The following is a 22,977-nucleotide window of genomic DNA, read 5'->3' on the forward strand; positions in this document are numbered from 1 at the left end:
GTCGTGTCCGACTCTGTGCGACCCCATAGACAGCAGCCCACCAGGCCCACCGTCCCTGGGATTCTCCAGGCAAGATCAGAGCTAGTCAAGGCCAAACCCTTGATTCAAATCCAGGCCATTGGTCTCTGGTCTGAAGTCTTTCCACCACACCACTTGCTTATTCACTCATTCATTTACATGGTACATTATTCCATATATAGTGATTTGGCTAAAACCTCAACAGCATGTAGTCAGGCATGGTTCAAAGCACTTAGTACACTTCACTCACTTGCCAGTTTCTCTGTTAACTAGAAGGGCAGAAAAATAGGTGGATGAGGTGTTTCCTGACCTCAAGGAGCTCACGGTCCAGTCAGTAAGATAAACACGTAGGTGGTAATTAATAATTTCATGTTCACGTCCACACTCTCAACCTAACGATGCCAAGACTCAGCTTAGGCATCACCTCCTCCAGGAGGCCCCCCTGGGTGTTCCCAGCCTCTAGGTGCTGGGGAGCCCTGGCTGGTCCATCTCTGAGGTCCAGTTGCCAGCACCAGGCCTTTTCCAAGTGGGTGCCTGAGAGTATTTACTCCATGAACATACACACAGAAGTCTCTGGGGAGGCATGGATGGATGAGGGAAGGAGAGACTAAGGGTATCTCTCCAGGGTCAACAGGAAAGCAAATCTCTGGTAAAGAATCCTCCTGCAATGCAGGAGACCCCAGGTTCCATCTCTGGGGTGGGAAGATCCCCTGCAGAAGGGAAAGGCTGCCCACTCCAGTATTCTGGCCTGGAGGATTCCGTGGACTGTATAGTCCATGGGGTCACAAAGAGTCAGACACGACTGAGCAACTTTCACTTCCCTTCACTTTCATTAGAGACGAAGCCAGTCTGATAGAATAAACACTGAAGAAACAGTGTCACAAAGGAATATATTTTACGTGATTCAAATGAAAGAATGAACATTTTAAACAACACGACACCAAAAAAAAAAAAAAAAAACCCAAACCCAAACAATGAGGAATGTGTTCCCAAAGACCAGGCATAATTAAAAACTCTCACATTTCAAGACCCCCAAGGACCGAACTGAGGCAACTTGTTTATGGTTTGAGTGGCGCCACCGTGTGGCAGAAGTGCAGTATGACAGAATTGTCGCGGCTTGCCTGCTTTGAAAATGCTTGACACTTGAATTTCCTTCTCAATGGTGCCTGTGTGTGTGTGTGTGCACGCACACGTGCACGTGCGAAGGGGGCAATATTTATATTCCTTTCCATTTTGCATTTAAAATAGGACTTTGTTAATGTTTTACAAAGCACCACCTCAACTTCACACAGAACGTGGCTCCCCCACCCGAATGTCACAGTCTGAAGGTGTGAGGCCCGGATTTGCTGCTCCCAGTCTGGGACGGGTCCCACAAGCCCACACGCTCACTTGACCACCCCATCTCTCTTGGGTCCAAACCCCAGGGAGGGTTTTGGAGGCACAAAGCCAGGGCAGGCCTACAGCCTCAGGGGTGTCACCAACACAGTAGCAATGCCCTCTCCCTCAGAGGCAAGCCCCTCGCTCTCAGTTCTGGGGTGGCCCCACCTTCGTCTTGAGGTTGGGATCCAGGACATCTCAGACTATCCAATCACATGTCCAATAAGTCAAAGCTGTGGGTTTTTTCAGCAGTCATGCACAGAGGTGAGAGTTGAGCGCCAAAGAATTGATGTTTTTGAACTGTGGTGCTGGAGAAGACTCTTGAGAGTCCCTTGGACTGCAAGGAGATCCAACCAGACTAGTCAATCCTAAAGGAAATCAGTCTTGAGTATTCATCGGAAGGACTGATGCTGAAGCTGAAGTTCCAATACTTTGGCCACCTGATGCAAACAGCCAATTCATTGGAAAAGACCCTGATGCTGGGAAAGACTGGGGGCAGGAGGAGAAGGAGATGACAGAGGATGAGATGGCTGGATGTCATCACTGACTCAATGGACATGAGTTTGAGCAAACTCTGGGAGATGGTGAAGGACGGGGAAGCCTGGTGTGCTGCAGTCCATGGGGTCGCAAAGATTCCGACACGCAGAGCGACTGAACAACTAACCGAGCACTTGCTGTGTGCCGCTGGTGCAGAGAGGGTCCCTGTTCTCATGGAGCTCTGTCCAGGGAGCTGCTTTCCCACCAGATCCTGCTCTTGACAAGCTCCGTCTCACGTTGGCTACGTGGTATTCAGGCAATTCCAGCCCTGTACTTTCTTGGGGGTAAAGGGAAGTCAGTCAATGTCAGTCATGTTTCAGGAGCATCAGCTGTGTTCCCATCGCCCACCCCTTGGGCCCCTAGGGTTCTGGGGATGAAAAGGCACGTGGGTTGCCCCATCGTGGAGGGTCTGGGATGGCCCCAATTGCAGATATTTTGGTCTGTAATTCTACAGAGTGGTTCCCAGCTTGGGAGGACAAGGGTCCCAGCAGCCTCTGTCAGTGTCCTGCGAGGGGCCCTGGCCTGTCCATCTGGTGGTGCCCGAGGCCCCTTTCTGGCTGCTGGACATGCTGGCAGTGCACTGTCCCCTGGGAGCAGCCCCAACCAATGGCTGCAGAGAGTCGGGGAATAAGTGTGCCAGCCCCCTTGCCCTTCAGGTAGGATAACTCTGAGCTACTTCCTCCCTGACCCTCAGCTAAGTCTCCATGGCTTTCCGCTCCAATTGCCCACATCTGAGCACTCTTCGCTGGCTGCCTCCCCTGTCTCATCCAGGCTTTTTCAGCCATGCACCCTGGCTCCCTTCCCAAGAAAAATGCACGCACTTGAATTCTCCACTCAGGGTCTGCCTCTGAGGGAATCCAACTAAGACAGAGGAATATTTTTTAAAAGCCCCAAAGGCGATCCCAAGATGCTTCCTTCTGTCCTGCTGAATTAAGAACCCCTCCAGCAAACCATCGGAAAGTCAGCTTGCCTGGGATTAACTCCCAGCAATGCCACTAGCCAGCTGTGTTACCTTGATAAGCTACTTAAGGCATCTGAGCCGCAGTTTTCCTACCTGTCAAGGAGAGTGTCTCCTTTCCCAAGCACTGTGAAGATTCCATGAGAGACACATGGACTCACTCACCTTGAATGGACGTGGACACTGAGAAAACCATCTATGATCGTTTAAATGTCAGGAAGCATTACCTTAATATACGCGTCACAAGAATCTCTGTCAGATTGCTCTGATTTACTTGCTATGTAGGTCACATAGCAAGGAAATGCCTGAAAAGTACAATTTAATGGCCACTTATTAAGCTCTTCTTCCCTTGGCCTGGAATGATGCTCTGGAATTGTAAATGAGAAGGACCCTTGTTCCCTACCAGCTGGAGGAGACGCAAATAAACAAATAATTGTATGGTGTGAAAAGGGCTCTAAGAGGCATCTATGGTAGGCACTTGTGGGTTTTGGCTGCTGGGTCCCCTCTTGGCCTGGGGGCACCCTGAACTTTCCCTCCAGAAGTTGTTCCTCCCAACTCTAGTTTCTGGACTTCACAGGGTGTCATGTGACTCCAGCTAGGCCAATCAGAGCTGTTGATCCCCTGGTCACTGGGATTGGTCCAAGGACCAGCACATGACCCAGGACTGACCAATGAGACTCAATCCTGGGACTTTCACAAGTTTGCTGGGAGAGGCAGCCTTGGACTGAACTTCAAGCTGGGAGGTGAAAGCTGAGCTTGGAGGGGTTTCTGGGGGCTGCCTGAGGTAGAAGCCCACACAAAGGAAGGCAGAGCCAGTGGATGCTGGAAGCAGAGTCCAGGTGGCTCAGTTTAACCCTTTGTCTCAGCTGTGTTCAAAGCAGTTCTACCACATGGGTGTTTCCACTAAATAAACCAATGGTCTAAAAGAAAAAAAAAAAAAAAAAAACACTTTTTTTCTTAAGCCATCTGCTACCAAGAATCATGCAAAGGAGTGTGCAAGACACGAAGGAGGCATAGTTGAACAAGAGATCAGCCACTGAATAAAGGGTCTGGAAATCTTCTGAAGAAAGAGACCTCTGATCTGGGTTTTGAGGGATAAGTAGAAGTTTGTTCTTTGATGATTAAGGCAGGGAAGGGCATTTGAGGCAGAGAAAGTAACATAAAGGAGTGGAGGGGGGACCTGGGGGTCCTTCAATATGGCTGGAATATGGGACATAAGAAGATGAGGCAGGGATGCTAGAAGGGGCCGGATCACAGTCAAATGTCAGGCTGCCAGGGTCATCTTTTCTCCTGTGGGAGGCTGGGGGAGCAGAGAGTAGATGCTTGTATGCGGGAAGCAGAAGGGAAGGTGGATGAGGCCTCACGGAACTGTAGAGACTTTATGAATGTCTCTCACAGACAGTGTCCTCCTCACAGGCAGCTATCTAAGGGCTTCATATGCTGTCAGCTGAGGTCACACTCAGTGAACACAGGTCAAGGCTGAGGTCTGGGGGACCCTGGACAAGCTAACCACCTCCCACCTCCCTCCTCCGTCGCCAAGCTTAATGATATAGGTGCTCAGCATTCACGTGGCAGAGGGGCAGGTGCTGCATGGGAAGGGAGAGGAAGATGTGGGCGGCAGCTTCAACCTCTGCTCCCCACCCTGAGCAATTCCACTCTGGCCCGAAACTTGCATCCCACTGCCTCAGGAAGACAGAGCCCTGCAATTATGGGACCACCTTTCTTAGAAGGCACCAGGGCCCATGGAGCCTGCCCCTGGAGCAGCCACCTCAAGAGTCTCACCCCCGCCTCGGAGGCTTGGCAAACCCACACAGTCTTCTCAGTGACTTTCAGCAGTACTTACATGTTGGTGCCTTTGGCATTTCCTGTTATCTGGCTCTTTAATCCAGTCTAGGGGCTGACAGAGCTCATGGACTGGGGTGCAGATGTTGAGGGCGTTGCATGAGGCCACAGAGCCTGCAGTTGACCGCAACTCCGCATGACTCTGTGCATGGTCTGGGGCCACAGGGGCATCACCCACAAGCTTATTAGTAAGACAGAACCCAAGCCCTGTTCCCCTCACCAGAACTTCTTAAGTCAAAATCCGCATTTTAACAAGTCCCCAGGTGAAAAGTGTTGGGCTCTGAGCTACATGAAACTAGCCAAACAAAAAGACAGAAGAAAGGACTTCCTGGGTGGTTCAGTGGCTAAGAATCCACCTGCCAATGCAGGGGACACGGGTTCAATCCCTGGTCCAGAAGTTCCCACACGGTCCAGGCAACTAAGCCCACGCACTGCAACTAGAGTGTGGCCCCACTCACCGTAACTAGAGAGAGCCTGTGTACAGCAACAAAGACCCAGAGTAGCCAATAAAAAAAAAAAAGGGCAGAAAAATGCCCCAAATTAACTTTGGTTGGGTTGAAATGAGGGAATTATAAAGGGTCATTTTTTTCTCTTCTGTATATTCCAGAATGTTGTTACATTACTTTCATAATGAAAAAAAGAACATTTAAAATTAAAGAAAGTCTAAAACACAAAATTACACAGTTATAAAACTTAAGAAATGGTTATTTGCATTTAAAAATAGGCCTCGTTTTCAATCTGTTATTATTTATTTGTTTTAATTGTGCCTTCCCTTGAAAAGGAAATTTTTTTTTCTGCCTCCAAACCCAGAAGCAGAAATTCCTTTGAAGGCCTGGGCCTTGTCCTGTGAGAATGGCCGTGTCGGGACAGGCATCTTTCCATCTGCAAAGGGAACTCATTGTAATATGTGTGCTAGTTGTTCAGTCGTGTCTGACTCTCTGCCACCCCATGGACTGCAGCCTGCCAAGCTCCTCTGTCCATGGGATCTCCAGGCAAGAATACTGGAGTGGGTTGCCATGCCCTCTCCAGGGGATCTTCCCAACCCAGGGATCAAACCCAGGTCTCCTGCATTGCAGGCAGATTCTTTACCATCTAAGTCACCAGGGAAGCCTAGGTCTTAGCAAAATCCATTTCTGTGTTCACTGAAATGAACAACAAGGAATGATTTACGTGCACATGTGATCTGAGACTGGCCGTTTCCCCATGATCATCTTCCTGTATTTGTTTTGTTTCTGCCTACACAGAGTGCAGGCCCCTCTCCTGTCCTAAATTCTCAGGTTGGCAAGCCAAAGCTGCTGCCTTCAGACTTGGTCTCTTTGTGTCCTTGACTCTTACCCATCCCTCAGCACTCAGCGTGTCAGTCCTCAGGCACTGACTCCTCCAAGACCCGTTAGTCCTGTATTAGGCACGCTCTCAATGGCAAGTGGTGGAGAAACAAGCTTAAACTGACTTAAGTCCAAAAGGATGACAATCGGTTCAGATACCAGAAAAGCCTGGGGGTGACGGCTTCAGGTACAGCTGGATCTAGGGTCTCAAATTACACCACCAGGAAGCTACTTGAAAAAGCTCTCAGGGACTTCTCTGGTGGTCCAGTGGTGAGGAATCCACCTGCCAATGCAGGGGACACAGGTTGGATCCCTGATCCAGCAAGATTCCACATGCTGAAGGGCAGCTGAGAAGAACCGCAACTACTGAGCCCGTGTCCCACAACGACTGAAGCCCTCGGGCCACAGAGCCCGTGCTCCGCAGCAAGAGAAGCCACCGCAGTGAGAAGCCTGCACACTGCAACTAGAGAGGAGTCCCCACTCAACACACCTAGAGAAAGCTCCATGAAGACCCAGCGCAGCCAAAAATAAAATAAATAAATTAAAAAAAAAAAGAGTAAAAATCTCTCCACCTTCCTCTAGAGGATTCCAGATTTAGACAGGTTCTTCCCTTGGGTGCTCATGAAAAACCCAGATTTTTGATCCTCCAACCTAGAAACACCGAGCAGAAAGAGAACCGTCTTTTTCCACTTGTCCCCCACTAAAGTCCCAGCCTTGAATCTCATTGGCCAGATTTAGGTGACACGTATATCTTTGACCAATCATTGGAGTGGTCAGGGAATGGAATGCTCTGATTGGCCAGGGTTGTGCACCTACCGTAAACTCACCATCACCACCTGAATCATAGGGACTGGTGGAAGGTAAAGGTGGGTCCCCAAAGGAAAATTGAGAAAATGAAGGTATGAGGCTGGGTGGGCATTAACTCCAGTAGTTTACAACAGACCACTTGTTACAAGTTTTCAAATTACACCACCTATTACAAAATAGCATCCTGCAATTTTGCCTTGGTAACGTTTGCTGGCTTTTAAAAACTATATATAAATTTGAGCAGTTAATTGATTCTTGTCTGTCTTCCCTAAGGGGAAGGATTATATGTACTTACAGATAACAGTATTCACAATGCCCCACACCCAGTAGAAGTGAAATGAAGTGAAAGTCACTCAGTCGTGTCCGACTCTTTGTGACCCCATGGACTATACAGTCCATGGGATTCTCCAGGCCGGAATACTGGAGTGGGTAGCCTTTCCCTTTTCCAGGGGATCTTCTCCACCCAAGGATGGAACCCAAGTCTCCCGCATTGCAGGTGGATTCTTTACCAGCAGAGCCACAAGAGTGTACACATAGATTACAGTATTCACAATGCCTACTACATTCACACATAGTAGGCGTTCATCAAATATTTATCGGATGGATGGACTCTTTCCAGCTGCCTTAACAACAGCTGTGTTGACTCACATTTGCCAGAGGCAGTTCTGGAATGCCAGCAATCCGGCTTTTCATTTTGAATGAGATCTGGCTATCATCACAGCCAGAACCACTGTTCTAGCTGGGCCCTGGGACAGTCGGTGCCACAGAAATGCTGCCCTGCAGAACTGGGGACGTCTGCCGCGTGGCCAGTGGCAGCTAGAGACTGTTGTCCAATAGTACAGCCCCTGGGTGGGTTGGCAGCAGACAGAGTGGGGAGACTGGGGAAGATCTTGAATTCTATTGTACTGTAGCCCTTGACATCTGAAAGTGGACTACTTCAAGCCATATGGCCTTCCTGTGTGGTAATATGATTATATCCATTTATTTTGAGCAAGTGACTGAGGTTCAGAGTAGCCCACAAGGTCTGCTGGCTCATACCCAGCAGAGCCTGTACTTGAACCAGCACTTGTCAGTACATGACAGTTTTCCCGACATCAGCTCTGCCATCAGCTTTCCACGTCAGCTTCAGCAAGTCTCTTTACCTCTGAGGCCTCAGTCTTTTCATCCATAAAACGGGCATGGTTATCCTCACCTGAACAGGGTGTTGTGAGATGAGATGAACTCTTGCACAATATGCAGAAGTCCTAGGCAGGTAGTAGGCACAGCCTTCCCCTCCCTCTAGACATTTCTCCAGCCAAGTCCTATATTCCAAGTGCCTCCCTGGCTGTAACTGAAACAGAGATGTGAGCTAAGAAGGGGAGGCCACCAGGAGAGGTCTTCTCTGGGTTCGACTAGACAATGAAATCCATACCTGATTGTCAGACACACTTGTCGCTCAGGACACAGTCCAAGAAACAGCCTGCCTAAGGGCAGCACCAAGCCCTTCCCGCCCCTGGGACTCCCCACAGCAGCTCAGGAGTGTCTGGTCCTCAGGGGACAACATGGGTCCAGAGCCGAAATCCGCGCTGGGCAAGAAGTGTGGACCTCGAAGACTCCTGCCTTAGGCGTCGATGTCTCTTGTAACAACAGCTCCATGCGAGAAGTTTCTTGGGAGCCTGGAAGGGACACACCCAGTAATCAGACTCTGTACATGGGGGAGTTCAATGTTTTGATGTCCCCACTGAGCCTTTAGAATTCATTCGTGGTCATTCTAGTTCAGAGGCAATTCTCCAACCAAGAGTCATTTTTAACATAAGCAATGTTGCCTGGCAACACAGCCAATATGCCACTTTCCTCCAGTTTCTGGGGTTAACAGAGATGGTAAGTTAACCCAAGGTCAAACGTGTTCTTGAGAGAAGGAGAGGGGGTTTGTTTAACTCTTCATCCATAGGTATTTCCTCCCCACACATATGAACACACACACACAGCAGCCCTTCCTCCAGTCCTTTGCTCTCTCCCATCTTACACTGATTCAGAAAAAGAAAGATAAAACGGGAACACAGGGTGGCCTGGGGAGCTGACTTTTAAAAGTCTAGACTTTAAAAAAAAAATAAATAAATAAAAGTCTAGACTTCTTGGGAGTCAAATGCCAAGAATTTCAAAAGCAAAGCCTTTCTTGTTTGAAAGTTAAGACTTCCGAGGTTCAAATGCTGGAAACCTTGAATTCCAAGGCCAAGATTGATAAGTTTCGAATGCCATTGTTATTTTCCCGAGTTTGACCTTTGGAGTTTCAGAAAGTGAAGCCTTGAATCAGTGCACAGATTTGGTGTGCTAACCAATAGATTTGGGGAGAAGAGACAAAGAGGCGGGTGACCTAGGCCTCCGAACTTTGGATGGTTTTCTAGACTGAGAAAGCGGGGAGGAGATGAGTATGAGGGAGCCCAGGCAAGGGGCACAGGGCTACAGAGATCTGGCAGTCCTAGTGGTGCCCAGTGAGGACCGCTACTCAGAGGATTAGCAGGAAGGGCCCGTCTGTGCCCTGAGGGGCCTCTGTTTCTAGCTGACATGCCCCTGTGCACAGCTCTGGCTCCTCACCCCGTTGGAGGTGGTAAGGGTGCCTGGAGCCTGGCAAGGGGCTGGTGGCCCAGAGGAAATCTTGCGAACTTGCACCAGGATGGTTCTGAGCAGAGCCCACCTGTGGCCTCCCGGCCAGGTGACGCAGCAGGTAAAACCCAGCCCCACCCTTCCGGAAATCCACACCCCACGAAGATGAGAGCGACGAGGCCCCCTGCTGCTGTGTGTGTGAGGGAGGGCGCAGGGCTCTTGACGCCAGTTCCCCAGCGTGACTTGGGGGCCAGGTCATTGATTTATTGGATAAGCTGTTCTTCCCCTCTGAGCAAGATTCTGGGGCTCACCCTGCTGCTTCCTCAATTAAGTTCTTTCATCTCTTTGTGCCTCAGTTTCTTCACCTGTAAAATGGAGAGGAAAATACTCCCAGAATTTTGAAGAGTAATTTTGAAGTCTAAAAGGGTTAGTATATCCTTGTGGAATCTAAAAATAAATGATACAAATGAACTTACAAAAAAGAAAGAGACTCACTCACTTAGAGAACAAACTTAAGATTGCAGGGCGGGGCCGGGTAGGAGAGGAGATGGATCGAGGAAGGGATCTTCAGGGAGTTTGGGATGGACACGGACGCATTGCTATATTTAAAACGGATAACCAGACTTCGATTAAAATAAAAAAATAAATCAAAAAATGGAAAATTAAAAAAAATAAAACGGATAACCAACAAAGACGGTAGAGCACATGAAACTCTGTTCAATATTAAGAGGGGGATTTGGGAGAGATTGGATGAGTATACATGTATGGCTGAGTCCCTTTGCTGTTCACCTAACACTATCACAACATTGATAATCGGCTATACCCCAATGCAAAATAAATTAAAAAACAAAAAAAGGATTAGTATATCTAAAGAAATCAGAAAAATTCCATGCAGCTAGCGAACTCCCTGCAAATGTTTAGAACTATTATTTCTACATGTCGGACATTCCTCCATGCACCAGGGGTACCGTGGTGACCAATCAAAGCGTCAGCCCATGGAGCTTCCGTTAGGGAGCCAGGTAATAACAGACGCAAAACTAGTATCTATCTTGGGAAGAAAGATAAAGCAGGGGAAGCTAAGGCGGTCCCTTCACTCTGAGCGCCGGCCCCTTGGGGGAGGCGAGCAGCACCCACGGCCCCCCGGGCTCGCTGGCCTCCAGGCAGGTCCCTGAAAGGGGCCCTGCCCCCTCGCCACTGCCCGGGTGACCAGCCCAAGCTGCCAGCCCCTCACTGGAGGGCCCTGGCCCTCAGGAGCACCAGGAGAGTCTATAGAATCACGGATACAAAGGATATTCCCAGAAGCGCTGTTCCCACCAACCAGATGTTCCCACGCCTTTCTCCGACAGATTAGTGTCCTAGCAACTGGAAAAGGGGGAAACGGTCTGTTTCTCTCTGGGAACACAAGGGACAAAGGACATTTAAGTTCCGCCTCTGGGAAAGCCCCACGGGTGTTCGGTTCAGGGCACCTCCTTCCTCGTGGTCCAGGTCACTGTGGGGCTCTGCGAGCCCTGAGTGACTTCCTGCGGTCCTTCAGAGTGGAGATAATGGAATTGCTGCTCCTCACAACAGACCTGCTTCCTGGCTAGTCTCTGAACCCCCTCTTCCTTGTCTTTATTTAGGGCTCCCATCACTCGGAGAACTAGGGTCCTCCAGACTCCCCCCCACCTCATTCTCATATGCAATCGATGGCACAGTGGTCTGGTTCTGTCCCCTCCTTTTCTGCCACAGAGCAAGAAAACCTAGTCACCCCTCCCATGCCATCTACGGTTTCGATTTCTGGTGTTTCAGTTACCTAGGGTGAGCCGTGGTCTGAAATTGTACGTGGAAGATTCCAGAAATAATCAATCCATGAGTTTCAAATCGCTCGCTGCACTGAGTCGTGTGCTGAAATCTCTCTCTGTGGCGCTCCCTCCCGCCTGGGATGTAATCACCCTTTTGTCCAACTCGTCCACGCTGGATACGCTTCCCTTCTGGTGTCAGTCACTTAGCAATCATCTCAGGTATCAGATGGGCTGTCCTGGTATCGAGTTGTTCGTGTTCAAGTTGCCTTTCTTTGACTTAACAGTGGTCCCTGAGTGCAAGAGTAGCGATGCCAGCATCTCAGATATTCTCTGACTGTGCCTAATCTCTACGTTACACTTTATCGTAAGCAAAGCATGGTCTGGGGGCTTCCCTGGTAAAGAATCTGCCTGCCACTGCAAGAGACATGAGTTTGATCCCCGATCTGGGAAGATCCAACATGCTGCGGGCTCTTTCCCAGGCAAGCCACTAAACCCGTGCACCACAACTACTGAAGCCCGAGTGCCTGGGGCCTGCGCTCTTTCAAGAGAAGCCGCTGCAGCGGAAGCCTGGGTACTGCAACTGGAGAGTGAGCCCTGCTCGCTGCAGCTAGAGAAGAGCCCACACAGCGACAAAGACCTAGCACAGCCCAGAATAAATGAGCAAAATCACATTTTTTCAGTTCAGTAAAAAAGAAAAAGCACACTCCGTGTAGGCGTTGGTACTACTCGTGGTTTTAGGCATCTCTGCAGGTCATGGATTTTATTCCTCAAGGATCGGAGAGGGGGAAATGTATATTGCTGCCGCTGCTGCTAAGTCGCTTCAGTCGTGTCTGACTCTGTGCAACCCCACAGACGGCAGCCCACCAGGCTCCCCCGTCCCTGGGATTCTCCAGGCAAGAACACTGGAGTGGGTTGCCATTTCCTTCTCCAATGCATGAAAGTGAAAAGTGAAAGTGAAGCCGCTCAGTCGTGTCCGACTGTTCGCAACCCCATGGACTGCAGCCCACCAGGCTCCTCTGCCCATGGGATTTTCCAGGCGAGAGTACTGGAGTGGGGTGCCATTGCCTTCTCACTGCATAACAAACAATTCTGGACCTCAGAGCATCCAATTGTAGCATCTGTTTATGGGTCCAGGATCAGCCGGGGGTGGGCTGGGCAGTTCTCTAGCCTTGGATGGGCTCTTATGTGCCTGGGGGTTGCCGGTTGGCCACAGATCTAGGCTGGTCCTGGCCTGGGGCAAGTCCACATGTCTCCGTCTTCCGCCAGGCCAGCCTGGTGCATGGTGATGGCAGAGGCTCAGGGCGAGTACTGCCCAAGTGCAGGGGTCCATTTCAGCCTCTGCTGGGGTCACATCTACTGAAATCCCATTGGTTGAAGCACCTCACATGGCCAAGTCCGACGTCAAGGAACAGGCACTGCACAGTTCAATGGCAAAGGGTGAAGCTCCAGGAGATAAAGAGTTAAGACCGAGCGGTATAACCTACCCCCCGTCACCTATTCTGCACTCCCCTGCTTTGCCAGACCACCACTAGCTCAATTGTAGACCCTTCCCCAGCTTCTAATGACCACCCCGTCTTTCACCCACACTTGACATCCGTTCCCTCACAGAATGGACTCTTGCAGGCCACGCATCCAGAGGGACTTCTAGCAACGTGAATCTGACCGTGTCTCTCCCCTGCCCCAAATCCCACACGACTTTCTGTTGCCTTTAGAGTGAAATCCCAACTCCTTACAGGGAGCTTCCCTGGTGGTCCAGTGGTTAAGCATCCGCCTTCCATCAAGAGGACAGGGGAGGGTTCTACCCCGATCGGGGAACTAAGTTTCTACATGCCGCGGAGCAACCAAGCCCGCGTGAGCCACACCTGGAGAAGTCCATGCACTGCGAGTAGAGAGGCCTGGGTGCGGTAACCCAGAGCCTGCGCACCACGATAAAGACCCATTTCAGCCCAAAAAGTAAACAAATAAACGGGTGAACAGACTCCTTATGAGACTACAGAGCCCGTGGGATAAGCCTTCGCCATTTCTCCCAGCCTCACTTCTGACCACAGCCTTCTTTCTTCTGAGTCTTTCAGCAGTTGGGATCCTCACTCAGCTCCCCCAACGGGCTCGACCTGCTTCTCTCCTCTGGGCCCAAAACATGCCCACGGACACCCACTCCACAAATCCCTGCTGAGCATCTTACTCTGTGTCGGGGATGCAGTGAGGCCTTGGGAACGTGGCAGGACTGGGAAGGCCGTTCTTCTCTCGTTCAGCAAACACGTGGCCCCTCTCTGAACAAGCACGGGGCCAGGCGCTGGGACTGCTCCGGGGGTATTTCCTGGCCACCCTTGTTTGGTGGTGACCCATTTATCCACCTGTCTGTGTCACCCTGGGGTCCCCCAGCCCCTTGGGGACTCTGGCACCTGTGGATCTGGTACATGGCATGGAGCTGGAGAAAGGGGCCCTGGATGAAAGCGAACAGACCCAGAACTCGTCCTCAGAAGGCCATACACAGTCCAGGCAGGGACACTCACGTACAGTGTGCCAAGGCTGCAGACCTGGGACGAGGCAAGCTCGGGTGGGGGAGAGTATTTGGCTCACTGTTGTTGTTATTAAGTTGCTAAATCATGGCCGACTCTTTGCAATTCCACTGACTGCAGCCCGCAAGGCTCCTCTGTCTATGGGATTCCCCAGGCAAGAATACTGGAGTGGGTTGCCATTGCCTTCTCCAAGGAATCTTCCTGATCCAGGGATTGAACCCACCAGTCTCCTGCACTGGTAGGCAGGTCCTTTTCCATTGAGCTATCACTGGTAAATTTCCCTGTCCTATTCATTTGGCTCATAGTAGGTGCCAAATCGATATTATTTAAAAAAACATTTTTTTTAACGTGGATCATTTTTCCTTGAAAGTCTTTATCGAATTTTCTACAACATTGCTTCTGTTTTATGGCTTTTGGTTTTGGGGCCACAAGGCATGTGGGATCTTGGCTCCTCGACCAGGGATCAAACCTCCACCCCCGGCACTGGAAGGTCAGGTCTTAACCACTGGACCGTCAGGGAAGTCCCCAAATCAGTACTTTCATTTCCCCACTCTTGGAAAACCCCAGCTGATTTTTCAAGACCCTGATCAAAAGCCTTCTCCTGCAGGAAACCTTTCCTCTCTCTCTCTCCTGTCATAGGAGATGCTGAGTGCGCTCCACCCAGATTCCCGTCACCAAAACAGAGCACCCACCTCCCAGCTGCTGTGTGTGCCAACTGCTAAGAGCTCTGGCTGCACCTGCCCCCGAGAATGGCTTTCAGCCAGCGGGAGCCTCCCGGAGGCCGAGTCAGGGATGCTACACTCTTCCCGTGGGAAGGGGGCAAGCACTGTTCCCTCAAGTATTGTTCCTGCTCCAGAGCAACCCGTGGGGTCAGGCTGAGGCCGGACTTCTCCTGAAACCACATCCCTGCTTGCCTGGTTTCTTCCCTGCCTCATCTGGCTTCCCTCTCTCCCCTACTTACATAAATGTGTGCACAAGAATGCCTGTTTAAGGCTTGGCCCAATCTAAGACAGTGTGTGTGTGTATCCTGCTCCTATTCAGTCACTAAGTCGTGTTAGAACCTTTGTGACCCCATGGACTGTCGCCTGCCAGGCTCCTCTGTCTGTGGGATTCTCCAGGCAAGAATACTGGAGTGGTTTGCCATTCCCTTCTCCAGGGGATCTTCCCAACCCAGGGATGGAATCTGGGTCTCCTGCATTGGCAGGCGGATTCTTTGCCACTGTGGCACCAGGGAAAGCCTGTGTATACATGCGCGCGCGCGCGCGTGTGTGTGTGTGTGTGTGTGTGTGTGTGTGTTAGTTGCTCAGCCGCATCCTACTCTTTGCAGATCCGTGGACTATAGCCTGCCAGGCTACTCTGTCTGTGGAATTTCCAGGCAAGAATACTGCAGTGGGTTTGCCATGCCCTCCTCCAGGGATCTTCCTGACCCAGGGATCAAACTCGAGTCTCCTGTGCTGCAGGCAGATCCTTTACCTTTGGGGCCACCGGGGAGTCCTGTATGTATATGTCTATATCCACATATCTTATGTGATGTAAGCCTCTTCCAGGCCTGGACCCTAGAGCCCTCTCAAGCATCCCTGTGTCCTGTTCCCTTTCACCCGCTCAGTGTGCATAAATCACGTGGAAATGGGGTCACAACACAGGAGAAACTTGATCTCTGAATGACCACATGGAGAAGCTGATTTGGAGCTTCCCACAAGTGAGAAAGAAGCTTATCTCGTATTTGCGCCACTAAGGATTCAGCGGTCTGTTGGGTCCTGCAGGTAACGTTCCTGTAATGAGTGCATCTGGGTTGGGTCATTTGTCAGCCTGGCTGATGCTCTGGCCCAGTGTCAGCCTTGGCATGATCAGGCTGGGGCTCCAGCTCAGACACATTTGGCCTCCCTGGGGCTCAGTTCCCTCAGCTGCAAAGGAAAAGGCACAAACCCCTCTTTGATCAGAAGCATTAAATGAGATCGGTTAATTTCGTGTGTCAGCTTGACTGGCCTTAAGGCGCCCGGGTATTTAGTCAAATGTTACACTGCATGTGTCTGTGTGGATGTCCCTGGATGAGATTAACATTTCAATCAGTTGACTGAGTAAAGCAGCTTGCCCTCCCCAGCGTGGACGGGCCCCGTCCAATCCACTGAAAGCCTGAATAGTATAAAAGGCTAAGAAAGAAGCTTTTCTCTATGCCAGTCTTGGAGGTGGGACGTTGGTCTTCTCCTGCCTTAGGACTCAGACTGGAACTTTCATCATTAGCTTTCCCAGGACTAGACTTCTCCGTCTCCATACATATGTGTTAGTCGACTGCTCAGTCGTGTCTGACTCCATGACCCCATGAACTGTAGCCCACCTATGGACAGGCTCCCCTGTGCATAGGATTCTCCAGGCAAGGATACTGGAGTGGGTTGCCATTTCCTCTTCCAGGGAATCTTCCCAACCCAGGGATCTAACCCAGGTCTCCTACATTGCAGGCAGATTCTTTACCATCTGAACCACCAGGGAAGCCTCTTTTCTAAAAATAAATCTGTCTATACCTATCTATGTCTAAATATCTATATATTTCGATATATCAATATCTATATGTATGTACACACACACACACACACACACATCCTACCAGTACAGTGGAGATTCCAGACTCATTCATGTGGGGTGCTCCAGCCTTCATTGCTGGAGCATAGCCACATCACACAATGTTACCATATGTGCCTCCTCCCCTTCAGTCATCTCTAGGATCCCTGCCCCAGGGCATGGCCCCTCACCTTCACCTGGACCATCACACACCCCTCATCAGCCTCCCTGCTTCTGATCTTGCCTCACCAATCCATCCTCCCTGAGGGCCAGAAGAATGAGGTCTCAAAACCCCACATCAGTCAGTGTTACACATGCAGTAAGAAAGCTTACTAAGCTTAGAAGCCTCAGTTTCCTCACCTGTAAAATGGGAAGGTGGACTAGATGAACTTGATGCCTCCTTCCAGCTGTTTGTTTCTTTGGTTTGGAAACGTGGTCCTTACTCCCTGTTTCCGGAGCCTTCTGGATCCTGAATCTCTCTGCCACACCACCTCTCGTTTCTGCTGCTTCTGCCCTCATCAAGAACTCATTTCTCCCACACTCTTGGCTCCTCTTCCCGTTTCTGCTCCTCTGCTTACAATATTCCATCCCTACTACTTCCTCCCCTGGTCCTATCACACTGCAAGCTTACTCACTTGCTGCCGTTCTGGTTGCTATTTCCCCGGCATTACCCTGCACAGACTGCCTTGCTGTTTGCACACTTCTGTTTCTCCGCTCCCTCCCATAGAACAGCCTCTCCTATTTTAACCCTCCCATTCCTACTGCCCACAAAGGTCCGTCTAGTCCAAGCCATGGTTTTTCCAGTAGTCATGCATGGATGTGAGAGTTGGACCATAAAGAAAGCTGAGTGTCAAAGAATGGATGCTTTTGAACTGTGGTGTTGGAGAAGACTCCTGAGAGTCCCTTGGACTGCAAGGAGATCCAGCCAGTCCATCCTAGAGGAGATCAGTCCTGGGTGTTCATTGGAAGGACTGATGTTGAAGCTGAAACTCCAATCCTTTGGCCACCTCATATGAAGACCTGACTCATTAGAAAAGACCCTGATGCTGGGAAATATTGAGGGCAGGAGGAGAAGGGGACGACAGAGGATGAGATGGGTGGATGGCATCACTGACTCGATGGATGTGAGTTTGAGCAAGCTCAGGGAGATGGTGGAGGACAGGGAAGTTTGGCATGCTGCAGTCCACGGGGTCAAAAGAGTCGGGCACGCCTCAGGGACTGAACAACAGCAGACTCCTTCTGCAGTTCCTCGTATTCCGGCTGCTACTTGTTCCTGTCCTTAGCGTTACCTGTCCAGGCACCACTCTTCTCATCACTGCTACTTCTCTGATCGCTCCTCCTGGCAAATGATTTCTTCTCTGACCCTTCATCATCTCTATAACTTTTTCTCTTTCTTCTCCTTCAGCGAATAGGATTTCTTCTGTTATTCTTCCTCCTCTTCTTTCCTCTGACATTTTTTTTTTCCCTTCTGTGGGATTCAAAAATATGTGCAAATCCTTCAACACTCCTCCCATAAGAGGGGGAGTCTGTGCTTGGAATTTGGGAGGCTGGTGGCTGCTTTAAGGATACATCTGTATTATTTGAGTTTATTTTATTCACAACAATACATATTGCATTTATAACATTTTTAAATAAAGAGATGCTTTAAAACTAAAAAAAAAAAAAAAAAGAATAAACAGGATGTGAGGCTTGTGCCGTCTGATGCAGCGTCGTGAAAGTGGAGCAGGCTCCACCTGTGCTGTTTGAAAGGCTTACTCTGGGACCTCTGAGCCCAATATGAGCAGTTCAGCTGCCCTGAGGCCACCATCCAGCTCAGGAACCAGTGAGGCAAGAGGCCTCTGGATGGTGCCAGCCTCCAGCCTTCCCTGCTGAGCGCCCAGATATCATGGAACTGAGACATGCCCTCTGCCCTGTCCAGATTCCCGACCCTAGAATTCACAGCCATAATAACTTGACTGCTTTACACCACTTGACTTTAGGGTGGCATACTCTGCAGCAGCAGGAGTTGAAAGACTCTCCCCTCACCCACACGGCCCATCCTGGAGAGGCCCAGGACTCTGCCCTGCCCTGCTAACTGCCTTCTTCTGCCAGAGCCTCCTGACCTTGGCACTGGAACCGCTGCCTGTCCCATCAGCCATCCCAGCCCCGTCACCCTCTGGGCTGCGGGCATCTGGGCCATGCATGAGGCCATCCATCTGGGTACAGACAGCAGTGATTCACGATTCTGCGGCCGGGAAAGACTTACTTCCTCGTCAAAAGCTCTTGGCCAATAAGACAAGTTGTAGAGTCAGCACTCTGTGGACTCGGGCCTTTGTGCTGATCTGCCCCGGCCTCACCCCAACCCCCTGGGCCTGCTCCCGACATACTGAAGTGATTAATGATTCACGATGAATACGGGGCTGGGGTGTGACCCATCTGAGGGTCTTAGGAGCACAAATAGGTGATAGGTGGATCAGATAGACTGAGTGTGTGGCACTGTCTGGGAGTGCTTGGAGCTGGGCAGATCTGGGTTTGATGACCAGTTCTGCCAACTTCTGGCTGTGTGACCTTGAGAAAGACACAACCTCTCTGGGCCACACTGCCCTCCTTTGTAACATGGGTTAATTACACCAACTTTGCAGAAGTATTGGGGGTCTAAGATCCCATAAAAGCCCACGCTTACCTTACAAAAGGGGTACTTCTGAAGGCCAAAGGTTAGGTTGGCTTCACTGATAGGATCAAGACACCTGGGATTGCCTTTTGGAATACAAGCACCTGGCTCCAGCTTTCCTGGACTCTGTAAGGACACTTATGATGGTTCCTCGTTTGCAGGTGGGGAATCTGTGGCTCAAAGAGATAAGGTCATTTGCCCAAGGACACCTGGCTAAACACAGACTAACCCAAGATGCAAGCAGAGGCCACTTGTCTTCCCCCAGTGCTCGTGGAGGGCAGTGTTTTCTGCTGAGCCCCGCATTCGTACTTTACTCTGCTGTTGACTAGCAAGACCCCCTCCCTCTCAGAGCAGGAGCGGGGAGGGAGGCAGCTACGCAAACATGGTGACTTGATTGGGCAGGGGGGAGGCAGCCTTTACTGAGTTACAAATGCTTTTTCTTGCTGTCATAAAATTTTATTTATTTAAGAACCTTAAGTAATTTTCTTAGATAGGTAATCCGCAGTGGTAAAGAAGCCGTCTGCCAGTGCAGGAGACGCAGGTTCAATCCTGGGCAGGGACGTTCCTCTGTGGGAGGAAATGGCAACCCACTCCAGTATTCTTGCCTGAAGAATTCCACGGACAGAGGAGCCTGGTGGGCTACAAGTCCATGGGGGTCAAAAAAAGAGTCAGACATGACTGAGGATGAACTCCTTAACGCATTTCCAGAGTTCAAAATTTCCAAGGCTTTCCTGGTGGCTCAGTGGTCAAGAATCTGCCGGCCAATGCTGGAGACACGAGTTCGATCCCTAGTCCGGGAAGATCCCACATGCGGCAGAGCAACTCAGCCCACGCGCCTCTGAGTACTACTGAGCCTGTGCTCTAAAGCCTGGGAGACGCGACTACTGAAGCCAGCGCCCCTAGAGCCTGTGCTCCGCAACAGCAGGAGCCACCGCAACTAGAGAAAAGCCCCTGCAGCAAAGAAGACCCAGCACAACCCAAAATAAACAAAACGATTTAAAATAACTTTAAATAACAAATAAAGTCACTTAAAATTTTCAAGAAGCACAAACAAGGATGCATTGAGAAGAGAGTCTCCCGCATCTGCCCCCGGCCACTCTGTCAAGGGGATCTGTGTGTCCACAAGAGAGAATTTTCCACATGCTCGAGCAAACATGAAGGCAGAGCCTTCACTTTTTTTCCCTGCACATTTTATAAACATGTACTCCACTTTGCCCTCTTCCAAAGAGACCTTTCCTCCTTTTTTTAATGGCTGTGTGGTATTCCTTTGTCTGGATTGCTCACACACCTCCTTCCCCGCATTCTAAAGGAAGAAGCGAGTCTGATTTCCAAGGCTAGGACTCCCAGTGCCCCTTCCCTGGCTGTTCTTCCTCAGAAACACTGCGCCCTGCGGAGCTTAGTGGCTGCTGGGCTGATGGAAGCGAGCTCTGGTGGGCTTCAGTGGACAAAGCCTGCAGATAGACAGACCTTCTGACCGCTGGCCTCCAGCTTTTTGCTGGGTCCACGGGCAGGGCCTGCCCTCTCTGAGCCTCCTTTACCCCAAGATACAACTCGAAGACCCCACGCGCAGGGCAGAGGTGAGGGCTGCTGCAGAAAGTCGTTTGCCTTTTACAAGCCTGAAGCCCGGGGACACTCGCTGATTCACTCGTTCTTTCATTTATTCAGCCACTTATTGATGTATTCCTCCCCACCCCCCATTTATTCACTCGCTAATTTACATAAATCATACACCCATTCACTAATTCATTAACTCATTCCGTCACCGTTTTCGCACTCATCCATACACCCATGTGTTCACTCACTGATTCCCTCCCTTATTCACCCATTTATTCCGGCATTCATTGTTTGCACTCATTCATTCACGGTCTGATTCGCGGTGATGAGCGTTCCTGGGACGTGCTAAGTGCGGATTCGCGGGAGGCTGGCGCGGCAAGCCGGCTCAGGCCGCTGCGGGGGCCCCTCCGGCCGCGCTCCGCGCCGCCCCCGCCAGCCCCGGCCGCCGCGCCCCCGCGCCCGGGAAAGCGCGCGCTCTCGGGGCGCCTCTGCTCAGCGGCGGGCTCCGGAGCTGAGCCGAGCGCTTGGCGGCCGCTCGAGACCCTCGACCCTCGGCGGCCGCCCATGCCCGCCGCGCCCTGGGCGCACGGCCCTCCCCAGCGCTGCGCTGCGCCGCCGGGCCCGGCGGGGGCGGGGCCGGGCTGGCGAGGCCGGGCCGGGCCGCAGGGCGGCCGCCGGGATGCGGGGCTGGCGGAGGAACCTCGCGTTCTGCCTGCAGCGGCTGCCGGACGAAGGTAGGACGCGGCCGCCGCCCAGGCCGGTGAGCACCGGCGCGGCGCGGGGCGAGGAGGGCGGGCCCAGCGCGGGGCTGATCGGGGGGCGTCCGCTGGGGGTCCCCGCGGGAGGCGAGGGGCGGACGGCCGTCTGCTTCCCAGGCGCGGGAGGGAAGCGCCTGAAGCGCCGAGCCCGAAGGGTCACCGCAGGACATGCGGCTTGGAGCGCAGCCGGGCCGGGGGGACACAGCGGGCGGCTGCACCGGGCGCGCGGAGGTGGGACCGGGGCCCGGGCGACCGCTTGGGGCTGGGGGTCGGGGGCGAAGGGCTCTGGACGCCCCAGGGCGCAGCCCGCGACCGGCGCGCGAGTCTGGTCCTTGGAGCGGCCGGGGCCGGCGCAGCGACCACGTGCGTCCCCGCGAGTTGGCCCGGGGTGGGGGGGTCCTGTGTGCGCGCGCTCACCGCGGCTGGGGCCTGGGGATCCCGAGGCTGCCGTCGCTGGGACTCAACTTTCCTCCGCGCGCCCGGCAGCCGCCCCGCGACGACCCCAGAGTCTGCAGTTCCTCAAAGTTGCAGAGAGGCCGGAGGGGAGGCGGGAAGGGGTGCGCGGAGAGCGGGGAGCCGGCCGGGCCCTGCCGCAGCGCAGCGGCGCAGCCGCCTCCGCCGGCTGCCCCCCCGGGCTGCCCCGCAGCTTACCTGTGGCCGGGGCCGCTGGCCGCGCGGGCTGGAGGTTAAGGAGGACCCGCGCCCGGGTCTGGCCACCGCCGAGGGAAGTTCGGCTTCGGTGAATTGCCAGAACGGTGTCGAGGGGGCAGAGCCAGGCAGGGATGGCAGTGCCCACCTTCGGCTCACTTCGGGGGGCACGAAGGCGGGCTTACAGGCAGCGGGCACTGTGCGTCCGGGCCCACACTTCCGCCTCTGCCTTTCACCTTCGCGGCCACCCCTGGGGAGGGCGCTGTTCTTTCCTCCTGGCCAGGGAGGGCATTGAGCTCCAGGGAGGATGCCTCTCGCCCAAGGTCACGGCACCGCTGAGTGGAAAAGCTGGAGGTGAACGAACCCAGGTCTGCGTTACTGGCGAGAATTCGGTCGTGCCAGCCCCCTGCCCCGACTCCTTCCCGTTTCTGCCCGCCCAGAGTCGGACCAGGCTCAGTTCCTGGGAAAGGATTCGTGTCCAGTCCAGCCCAGGATGCTCTTGAATGGGGCATGAGGCAAGCGGGGAGAGGGACAGCTGAGAGCAGGTCCCTGCCCCTCCTGTCCTGTCCCCAACGCTAGGTCAGTTCTGGAAAACGGGCAAAGGTGGGGGCGGGGCAGGCGCCCAGGCTTCCTTCCTTTCGGTGGAGGGAGGGGGCAGGTGGGTAGAGCGGGCACCATGGAGCTGCCCCAAAGGAGAGGAATAAATTAAGAAGTGCATCTTCAGAGCCAGGGGCCCAGTGCCTTCAGAAAACAGCGCAGCTCAGCCACAGGCGTGCTCCGTGGTCTTGGACCAATACTTCCGGCTCTGCGAGGCTCACTTTCTGTGTCCCTAAGGGGAGGGCCTGCCTAGGGAGGAAAATGTGAGATCTTGGCCCCTGGGCACTGCGCACAGCCCAGGGCAGACTGGCAAGTGGGAGGCTGTGATGTCCTGAGACGGAGGGTGTTGCTGCCTCGCTCCTGGATTCCCACTCGCCATGGGTGAGGCACGTGGGTGGTGTGTGTGTGTGTGTGTGAGGTGTGCATGCCGGCACGCGGGTGGCGTGTTTGAGATGCACGTGGGCTTG

General features: G+C 52.4%; 1 protein-coding gene and 1 long non-coding RNA gene across 4 annotated transcripts in view; one reads left to right on the plus strand and one right to left on the minus strand.

Annotated features, from left to right (window-relative positions):
• Positions 1-953: 953 nt before the first annotated feature.
• Positions 954-22,370, minus strand: LOC139178664 (uncharacterized). Its single transcript, XR_011563090.1, has 3 exons — positions 21,917-22,370; positions 8,057-8,519; positions 954-2,209 (listed from the first exon to the last, which is right to left on the minus strand). It is a non-coding gene; the product is annotated as an uncharacterized lncRNA (long non-coding RNA).
• Positions 21,153-22,977, plus strand: part of GRIP2 (glutamate receptor interacting protein 2) — a 103,837-nt gene continuing 102,012 nt past the window's right edge. For all 3 annotated transcript variants that reach the window (XM_070776961.1, XM_070776963.1, XM_070776965.1), the window contains exon 1: positions 21,153-21,241. In XM_070776961.1, coding sequence (XP_070633062.1) covers positions 21,187-21,241 — 55 coding nt within the window. In that variant the 5' untranslated portion in view covers positions 21,153-21,186. The remainder of the gene's footprint in view (positions 21,242-22,977) is intronic.

Source organism: Bos indicus, chromosome 22 (assembly GCF_029378745.1).
Source record: "Bos indicus isolate NIAB-ARS_2022 breed Sahiwal x Tharparkar chromosome 22, NIAB-ARS_B.indTharparkar_mat_pri_1.0, whole genome shotgun sequence".
In the NCBI taxonomy this organism is placed as follows: Eukaryota; Metazoa; Chordata; class Mammalia; order Artiodactyla; family Bovidae; genus Bos; species Bos indicus.